This window comes from Anomaloglossus baeobatrachus, chromosome 1 (genome assembly GCF_048569485.1).
Source record: "Anomaloglossus baeobatrachus isolate aAnoBae1 chromosome 1, aAnoBae1.hap1, whole genome shotgun sequence".
NCBI lineage: Eukaryota > Metazoa > Chordata > Amphibia > Anura > Aromobatidae > Anomaloglossus > Anomaloglossus baeobatrachus.
Genome location: NC_134353.1, coordinates 735,474,205 through 735,485,121, shown reverse-complemented (window position 1 = coordinate 735,485,121; position 10,917 = coordinate 735,474,205). Strand labels below are relative to the sequence as shown.

The 10,917-nt window shown below is 43.8% G+C and overlaps 1 protein-coding gene across 1 annotated transcript in view; it reads left to right on the top strand.

Moving 5' to 3' along the window:
* The first annotated feature begins 546 nt into the window (after nt 1–546).
* The window catches only part of TMEM132B (transmembrane protein 132B), an 853,124-nt gene continuing 842,753 nt past the window's right edge, over nt 547–10,917 (top strand). The window contains exon 1 of the mRNA XM_075322424.1: nt 547–894. Within this exon, the coding sequence (XP_075178539.1) occupies nt 828–894 (67 nt within the window). The 5' untranslated portion in view covers nt 547–827. The remainder of the gene's footprint in view (nt 895–10,917) is intronic.

Genomic DNA, 10,917 nt, shown 5'->3' with positions numbered 1-10,917 from the left:
AGTAACAATTCTTCTATACCAGGACCTGTCCGTACCACACTATTGGGAGTAACAATTCTTCTATACCAGGACCTGTCCGTACCACACTATTGGGAGTAACAATTCTTCTATTCCAGGACCTGTCCATACCACACTATTGAGAGTAACAATTCTTCTATACCAGGACCTGTCCGTACCACACTGTGGAGAGTAACAATTCTTCTGTATTGGGACCTGTCCACACTACTGAGAACCCTGCCCTCAGTATTACAGAATGCTCCGTGCCCTCCAGAGAAGCTGCCATTTGTCACATAAAGAGTATAATAAAGAGTGGCTTCTCTGCATTCACAGCAGCTCACACACTATTAACCTGTTCCTGGCCATGCTGTACAGTAACTAGCCCAAACTGTTTACCTGGAGTGTTTGGAGAGAAGCTGCCACTCCATGCCCACTCCCCGCGGCCCCCTCCGCTCCTGCTAGTGGTACACACAGGCTGCCAATCCCGTGCCCCGCCCACTCTCACGCTGAAGGAGTTGCAGGGGAGTCCTCCTGGCCAGAGCTCTGTCACTGGTGGGGCTGGGAAGATGCAGCTGTCAGGAGGGGAAGCCTCTCACTACAGCCCAGGTCGGGATCCTGCACAGGGCTAGCTGCACAAGCCCTCCTGCTCCAGGCTATGGATATTACCACTCTGCTGCGCTAGGTGCTAGGAAAGTTGTCGGCACCCTCTCCTTCTCTCTGACATGTGGGCAGCCAGCATCTCTACAAGTGGCACTGCCAGGGGTGACTTCTAGAGCCATCACCATCAGGATATGTCCTTGGTTTGTTGAGCTCTGCTTGGGACCCCAAAGATGCCAGCTGGGATAGTGGCCATGCTCTGTGCCCTGCACCTGCTCTCGCTTGCTCTGCTGTGGAAAGGTCAGTGAAAGTTTCCTCCTCCTCCTCCTCCTCCTCTCTCCAGCCTTGCTGCTCCTTATCCTTGTCAGATGTGGGGAAGTGACAGGCGTGCTGCAGCCCCGGGGTCTAATGGAAAAGTGCTGAAGAGAAGCCATAGAGATGACGAGCAGCTCCCTGTGTGCAGCGCACAGACTCACATGTAGCAGAGCTGAGGGTGTCATTTAACTCTTCAGAGCCCTATGGCAGCCAAATGACAAACTCCTCTCTGCTGCGCTGTGCACTTCTTACAGAACATGTGCTCTGAGGGAATAATAGGCTGCTCACTACTGATAGGAACAGGCAGCAAGCAGACATTTTACTTGTGCAGAATAATCTCCTTAATCAGCTCAAAGAGCAAAGTCACAGACATTCCCTGAAGTTCAGCTCCTTAAATAATTCCTAATAAAGCCTGGCTGCCTCCTGGGCACAACATAGGAGACATCTGCAGGAATGGTCACTGATCTAATGATTGCCACACCACTGCCAGATAGGAGCTAATGATGCCATGATCACCTAAGACTGGGCTCAGCCCCTGTACAGAGAGCCAGCTGTGTGTAGCCCCATATACCATGGGCAGGCTGAAGTGGGCAGCACATGTGCCCGTCACCTTCTACCCATCATAGGAGATAGAGATGCCAAGATCACCTAAAACTGGGCTCAGCCCCTGTACAGAGAACCAGCTGTGTGTAGCCCCATATACCATGGGCAGGCTGAAGTGGGCAGCACATGTGCCCGTCACCTTCTACCCATCATAGGAGGTAGTGATGCCAAGATCACCTAAGACTGGGCTCAGCCCCTGTACAGAGAACCAGCTGTGTGTAGCCCCATATACCATGGGCAGGCTGAAGTGGGCAGCACATGTGCCCGTCACCTTCTACCCATCATAGGAGATAGAGATGCCAAGATCACCTAAGACTGGGCTCAGCCCCTGTACAGAGAACCAGCTGTGTGTAGCCCCAGATACCATGGGCAGGCTGAAGTGGGCAGCACATGTGCCCGTCACCTTCTACCCATCATAGGAGATAGTGATGCCAAGATCACCTAAGACTGGGCTCAGCCCCTGTACAGAGAACCAGCTGTGTGTAGCCCCAGATACCATGGGCAGGCTGAAGTGGGCAGCACATGTGCCCGTCACCTTCTACCCATCATAGGAGGTAGTGATGCCAAGATCACCTAAGATTGGGCTCAGCCCCTGTATAGAGAACCAGCTGTGTGTAGCCCCATATGTCATGGGCAGGCTGAAGTTGGCAGCACATGTGCCAGTCACCCTCTACCCATCATAGGAGATAGTGATGCCAAGATCACCTAAGATTGGGCTCAGCCCCTGTACAGAGAACCAGCTGTGTGTAGCCCCATATACCATGGGCAGGCTGAAGTTGGCAGCACATGTGCCAGTCACCTTCTACCCATCATAGGAGGTAGTGATGCCAAGATCACCTAAGATTGGGCTCAGCCCCTGTACAGAGAACCAGCTGTGTGTAGCCCCATATACCATGGGCAGGCTGAAGTGGGCAGCACATGTGCCCGTCACCTTCTACCCATCATAGGAGGTAGTGATGCCAAGATCACCTAAGATTGGGCTCAGCCCCTGTACAGAGAACCAGCTGTGTGTAGCTCCATATGTCATGGGCAGGCTGAAGTTGGCAGCACATGTGCCAGTCACCCTCTACCCATCATCACCACTGCCAGCTCTGTGCTTCCTAACCCTGGAGAGACCCCCACACATCAGGACTATACTGTATTTAGCTAATGGGATCATAATAGTAACCAGATGCAGTGACCCTCATAACAGATACCATGGGCAAACAGAAGTTGGCAGGACATGTGGCAGTCACCTTCTACCCATCATTGCCAGTGCCATCTCTGTGCTTCCTAACCCTCTAGAGACAGATACCATGGGCAGACAGATGTTGGCAGCACAGGTACCTTCTACCCATCATCACCACTGCCAGATAGGAGATAATGATGCCAAGATCACCTAAGAATATGATGAGCCCCTGTACACAGAAGCCCCATATACCACGGCCAGACAGAAGTTGGCAGTACATGTGCCAGTCCCCTTCTACCCATCATCACCACTGCCGGCTCTGTGCTTCTTGACCCTGGAGAGACCCCCACACATTAGGACTATACTGTATACAGCTAATGGGACCACAATAATAACAGCCAGGTGCATAGACCCTCATAGCAGGATTTGCACCCTTACTAATAGGTCGTCATCTCAGTCATTTCTGCTTCTCTGTCCCAAGTATCCAAGACACCAGTAAGAACTCCTGAGTTGTAAATGAATGCACATTCCTTGTTCCTGTGTGCTATCATGCTGTATTCTTCTACCTTCACCCTTTCTGCCCCTGCATCACTTTCCAGGATCATCCATCTCTAGTGATATATTTGTATAACGCCCCTTAAGACTGAAGATAGTGGTGTGTGGCGCCGTCATCTTACTATTCCTGACAATGCCGAGTGAAGAGTGATGGTAATACAGCGGGTACTACATAGACGTATATTCTTCAGAGACCGCTGATCATGGGGACAATGTGGCAGTTTCTTGGTGATTTATTTTCGATATGTTGTAATGATTTCTTTGGTCTTTAGCACAATATTGTAACAAATCAGTACAATAGAATGAAAACAAAATCATTAGCCCTGGAAATCCTTGTAAAGTCTCATGTATGTTCTAATCTGCTGGTATCCGGTATGGTCCAGCATTATCTTGCGCTTCGTTTGATCCAGATCCAAGCTTTGCGCTGAAGCTCTGGGCTTTGTGCTTGGAGTTCAGAAATACATCCCCTTCATTCACTTACATCACTTTGAAGTTCCCCACCTGGGACACAATGAAGCGTGCCAACCTGTGCCCACAGTACGCCATGCTAAGCACGTCATCGGCTTTGTGTATGATTGGCCATGTCATATGTGTACCGATCATTGGCTTGTGTGTAATCTGTATGTGCTATGCCCTTCTGTGTGCCTGGCAGCTGGGCACAGTTGGTAACAGTTACATGAATGGGCCCTTATTGCTCTGCCAACAGACTCACCATCTTGAGGCTACATTATGACAGCACAATACGGGCTTTTGGCTTTGGAAATGACAAGCTCAATATAAACATGCTGCGATTCATTAGTTTGTTGGGGATTGTGATATTATGGAGAAACAGATTGGGAGGGTTTCAGTGGTCCTAAATCCATAATAATCATTTCCATTGACTGATTGTCTTACATTGTTGTATTTGTAGCATATAATGTAACATATCAGTGTATTGAATGCTGTGTGTTAAGTAGGCTGAATTCCAAAGTGACAGTCGGAGGTGCCCTGTATAAATGGGAAAGCAATGGACACACACTGGCTGAGCAGATCCCACCGACACTGCTGTGAAGTAGCATTTTCATCTCTTTTTAACCATTGCCCATTACCGGTCAACTGTTTTCAGTACTGTTAGCAAAATATCTATTATGCGTTCACATTCTTCTCATTCTAGTCACCAGACGGTCTCTGTCCCCTGCAGGGGTCACAATCTAATTTCTGTAGTCCCAGACATTCTACAAAGCCAATTAATCTAAACCTGGTTTATCGAAGGACTTAGGTAAGCAAAATGCCCACAACAAACACATGTATTATAAGTTAATTATTATACTTGCTAATATAGAGCCAATATATTCTGCACATAACAGACATTATCATCACTGTCCCCATCAGGGCTCACTATCTAAATTCCCTATCTATAGGTCTTTAGGTCTTTGGAGTATGGGGAGGAAACTGGAGAAGCCAGAGGAAACCCATGCAAACACAGGGAGGAAACCCATGCAAACACAGGGAGGAAACACATGCAAACACAGGGAGGAAACACATGCAAACACAGGGAGGAAACCCACGCAAACATAGGAAGGAAATCCATGCAAACACGGGGGAGGAAACCCACGCAAAGACAGGGAGGAAACCCACGCAAACACAGGGAGGAAACCCATGCAAACACAGGGAGGAAACCAATGCAAACACAGGGAGGAAATCCACTCAAACACAGGGAGGAAACACATGCAAACATGAGGAGGAAACCCACGCAAACACAAGGAGGAAACCAACACAAACACATGGAGGAAACACTCAAACACAGGGAGGAACCACGGAAACACATGGAGGAAACCACGCAAACACAGGGAGGAAACACACGCAAACACAGGGAGGAAACACACGCAAACATAGGGAGGAAACCCATGCAAACACGGGGAGGAACCCAACACAAACACAGGGAGGAACCACTCAAACACAGGGAGGAACCACGGAAACACATGGAGGAAACCACGCAAACACAGGGAGGAAACACAGACAAACACAGTGAGGAAATACATACAAACTCTGGGAGGAAACACACTCAAACACAGGGAGGAAACACACGCAAACACAGGGGGGAAATACACGCAAACACAGGGAGGAAACACATGCAAACACAGGGAGAAAACACACACAAACTCTGGGAAGAAATAAACTCAAACACAGGGAGGAAACAAACTCAAACACAGGGAGGAAATGCACGCAAACAAAGGGAGGAAACCCACACAAATACAGGGAGGAAACACATGCAAACACAGGGAGGAAATACACGCAAACACAGGGAGGAAACCCATGCAAAAACATGGAGGAAACCCATGCAAACACAGGGAAGAAACCCCTGCAAACAGAGGGAGGAAACCCACGCAAACACAGGGAGGAAACACATGCAAACAACTCCTTGCAGATGTTGTCTGTGGTGGTATTTGAACCTATGTAAATATATGAATAATGCATGATGTGATATTGTCTGTGCTAGATTCAAACCCAAACCCAAGGCTGCGTAAGTTTTGAGGAACTTTGGGACCACAGTAAAGGTTCCCACATTCACTCTATTAGATACATTTATTCTAAAACTTAAGTGTTGCTTGGTCTAGGTGATGATTCAAATCATTTCTGCAGAAAACCAGTAGAAAACAGATCCCATAAATCTTCAGACATTTGTCTTATAGTAACAAGTATTAGTCTTGTTTTTCACCTTGACTTGCTGAGAAATTAGATCTGTGGGTGTTAAAAGTGACATCTGGATGTACAGTACCTAAGACTTCTCACTCTCTCCCTACCTCCTCCCAACTTTGCTTTCTAATCCTTTCCTTCTTCTCCACATTCCCCATCCTTCATGAGTTCCTTCCCTCTTCTCTTCTGATTCTTCATGCTCCTGGATGGTCTTCATCTACCTTCTATTTTATTGTTTCACATGTGAGGGATGTCGTGCGTCTGACTTTATTGAGGTGTCTATTCATAGGTAATGCCAGTTATAACTCTCCAGGGATCCAACAGGAAGCTTTATTTCCTCTTGTATTTCTATTCTTGAAATGAGCCCAGTTATCAGACAGGGCTATTGTTATCGGTCTATAAAGAGGCAAGTATATCTGTCTCAGTGTTTATATAAAGCTCTGTCCCAGCGAGATCAAATCAATGGCTTTATTTTACTGGAGATCTCACGTCTGCCTGTCCTTTGGAAACTTGACTTCCTTTTTAATTACATAGGTTGATGCATTAACCAATTAATGAACCTTAGGAAGCAATCCTTGCCATCTTTGTTCCTTCAAGTAACCTCTGGGTGTCTTGCACTACTTACCCTTGTGTAGAATATGTAGTGTTGAGTGAATCATAAGTAAACTAATATAATGTTACATGCAGATAGTAATTTAATTAGTTCTCAGTTGAGCAGGTCATGCTTGGATTTGTAGTTGCACAAGAGCTGGTGTCACAAAAGGCGTCTCACGCTTGACATGAGGCTCTTCTAACCGTTTCTTGTCTTGTTTATGCTTTACCTTTCTTTTGACAAATATTTTATATATGTAATCTGCAATGTAAACAGCCTGTCGTAGAGGATAGACATCCATTACACGCACACACACGAGCACATCTATCTAGCCATCTATCCTGATTATATATATATATATATATATATATATATATGTATATATATATATATATATATATATATATATACATATACATATACATAAAGTTGACGGGTTATTGGGTAAATGAACCGTGTCTTGTCGTAAGGGATAGACATACACCACATGCACACATCTATCTATCTGTCTATCTATCTATCCCTACATCTATATACACTATGTATATACATATATATATATATATATATATAAAGTTGATGGGCTATTAGGTATATGAACTGTGTCTTGTCGTGGACGATAGATGTGTGCATGTGTGTACACTGTATGTCTATCTATCTATCTATCTATCTATCTGTCTATTCATCCATTATCTATCTATCTTTCTATCGCTCTCTCTATTTCATCTATTTACACACACACACACACACACACATATATATATAAAGTTGATGGGTTAGGTATATGAACCATGTGTTTTCTTGTCGTAGAGAGTAGATGTACACTACATACACACACACACACACATATACATAAAGTTGATGGGTTAGGTATATGAACCATGTGTTTTCTTGTCGTAAAGAGTAGATGTACACTACACACACACACACACACACACACACACGCATACATGTATCTATCTATCTATCCACACACACATATCTATATAAAATAAAAAGATAATGGGTCATTGGGTATATGATCCATGTCTTATCTTGTTGTAGAGGATAGATATACACTACACATACACATACACGCATACATGGGCACATCTATCTATCTACCTATCTATTTATCTATCTATCTATCTACCTATCTACACACACACACACACATATATATATATATATATATATATATATATATAAAAACTTGATAGGTTATTAGGTATATGAACCGTGTCCTGTTTTCCAATCTGCAAAGAAACCTGAAAGAAAATACTATGTCCCTGATATCCATCACTCATGATTACATTAGAGATCTGTGCCTGTCAGAAGACAGATGATGGTTTCGTGAAGGGTGACTGGACCTCGGTTTTTAAGGGATTTCCTAATAAAATTACAATACACTTTATTTAAATCCTGGAAAGTATTGGTTTTGCATCATTGTTTTTGACTAATAGAACAGAGACGTTCTGCCTCACATGATGATTGTCATTTAAAGAACATTTTTGGTTGTGTCTGTAATGTAATTTCATAAAACAGAGGAGGATATTGAAGTCAAATAGAGCAAAATAAATGAGATTGAGGAGCACATTCCAACCTAATTCTAGATCTATTTAGCCAAAAGGACAAGATCAATTTGCATAAGGAGTTCATTTCCATGTGCGGAGCAGTGTCATTTGTCTAAGAGGCTTTCTTGAATGGTGAGTATGGGGTGCACTGCAGACCTGCGCTGTGTGAGAATAGGACGATTTTAAGATGTGAATACTAAACCAAATATTGATTTGTTTACTAACCCCAAGTAACTGTGGATAAATGATAATATTTTCAGTGGGTCAGGGAAGATAAGTGACTACCAGATGGCAAATATGTATAAGAGACAGTGAGTGATGCGAGTGCACAATCTGTATACAGCTCTATGGAATATGTTACTGCTATAGAAACAATGGTTTATAAACAAGTGACAAAATAGATGTCATTTTCTTAGTATTTCCTTAAAGGGGTTTTACCACTAAATAGTTACATAGGATAGGTCTGTCAAATAAAAAATAATGGAATGATGGGCATGGAGGTTTAATAGCGGACTTTGTAATCCTGATTCTCGAGTTGGTGGGGACACCTATTCTCCGGATGGTGGTCGTATCTGAAGCCATCATTCCTGATTGTAAATATATTAAGTGTGAATAGCCCTAATTGAATCGGTATAATGAGATCTTTAAGGGTCCCTTCCACACTAGAGACACTATGCAATCCTACTATATCGGATTCGCGTTCTTCATAAAACAATCCGCATGTGGATTTTGCTGCAGATTGTGCTGCAGATTCTCACTGTATTTCACCCATAAAAAAATGGCAAAATCGACAGTATTTTTGCAGAAGAATCAGCATGCTGCGGAATTAAAGATCCAATGAATGCTCTTTAATTCCACCCATAAAATGTCCTTGGTATGGAGACATTTCTAGAATTTACTCTCATGATCCGTACTGTAGTTTACGTGATATTTTACCTGTGCACATTTGCAGCAAATCCGCCATGTGTGAATTTCCCCTTCAGTTCAGTTTTTACATCAAAATGTGTGAGAGCGAGTATCATTGTCCATCTAATAGGGCACAAACACTGACTTTCCTTCATTTGCATCCCCTCTGCTGATGAAGACATTTCTCTTCCCCCTGTGAACACTGCAATCATTTGTTTTGTGCCCTATTCTTTTCGCTGCTTAACCCTTTCAATGCCAGAAGTGACAAGAGTGCACAGAATTGCGTCATTAACAATTCGAGTTTGGGAGATCTAGAGGGACGTGACACATTATCAGTGGAATAAAGGGTGGACAGATAATCTGAACACTCCACTGCCTCTGGGACATATTACAGAGGGGCTGAGGACTGGATCTGCTGCGTAAGCAACGCACAAATTCTGCTTTCTGTAAAGTCACCTTGGTTAGGATGGCACTATAATAGTGACGTAACCTCTGTGGCAGTTTTTGGGGTACTTTGCTTTCTGCGTGGCATTGTGCCCAGCTCTGGTGTGTATGAGTTTGGCAGTGACACTAGGCCATTGCTTTGTTGGCATCTTTGCATGTTCCTTGGCTTCCGTCCTTGCTGGCAGCTGTGCAGCTGTCTCTGTTATGTGAAGGCAACGAAGGGTCAATGTGCTCCTGTCCCCGATGAGCCGTGTTTTCTTCTCTGGTACTGTCTTTTCTGTCTGTCACTTAAAAGGAAGGATTTGAAGTATCATAGAATTCTTCACACGGGTCATATTTTTACACAATCCTTTGAATGTGGTGTATTTTTTTTCCTTTTCTTAGGTTTTTTTGTAAAACGTGTCTTCATGCTGTCAGGAGGAACGTGTTTTTTTGTCAGATAATTGTATAACATTTCAGCGGATACCACATTAACCCTTTGAAGCCACACGTGTCTCATATTTTTTCTCAGTTCTTCATTCGCCACTAAGAAATCTATAGAAAAGAGGATAAATAGCTAAAAACCCAGGCTTGTCTAACTTAACAAATTTCCATTGACAAACGGTTATTCAGTAGAGGACCTGGAAATGGATTTTCCTTGGAGTCGTTATGCCTCTCCATTGTTAAGCACCTGTAATGGCAGCAGATGAGTAAAGGTCCCCATGTAGAAGTCATAGTTCTGGAAACGAGTGAGAAAACATTGGTAATATGTCTGTCTTCAGAACTGGTATGTGCTGCCCACCTTTGTCTTTCTGACAGCATGGTTCTACCAGTGTATGATAAAAATAAAGGCTGGTACAAGACAAGATCAGAAAGAAAGAAACCAGAGTGAATCTCACCATCTCTCCTGTTACAGTGTTGGCATGCTAAGCCATTACCAGGGTGTGCAGTCTCCAATCTAAAGAACAATGAAAGGCTGTGTCTCTCTCACTAGGTAGTGTATCCCTTACTTCTATTTCATCGTTTGCCAACGTATTCTCCCACCCAAGGCAAACTAAAGCTTTTCGGTTTCAGAATGCAAATTTTGTGCATAGGACAGTTATTTTTCTCGAAAATTTTAGTCCAAGGGCATAGAGCTTTGCTATTACTTCACCTAACACAAGGTTACAGTTTTGTCCCATAAATCTCACCCTATCCACCATGGGATGTTCACCATACCAGATAGCCACCTATGGCTTACAATTATATGTAACATTTGGAAAAACAAGCAGTACATTAGGATTTCCCACAAACCAGTTTTTGTTTGATCTTCTTTGTCACCTAACACACTTGTATGGGTGAAGTGGTCACAGTCGTCTAAGTTCACGCTGAGAAGTTTACTTTAGCTATACACTGTCTCTTACGCTACAGTACTAGCTCTGTCTATTCCCAGCCCATACCTCGGGTTAGTTGGCAGTCGTCACTTCTGCTGGCGCTAAACTCTGCACCCGAAACTTCAACTTTGCAGTTGCAACGTTACTCCTAACAAGATG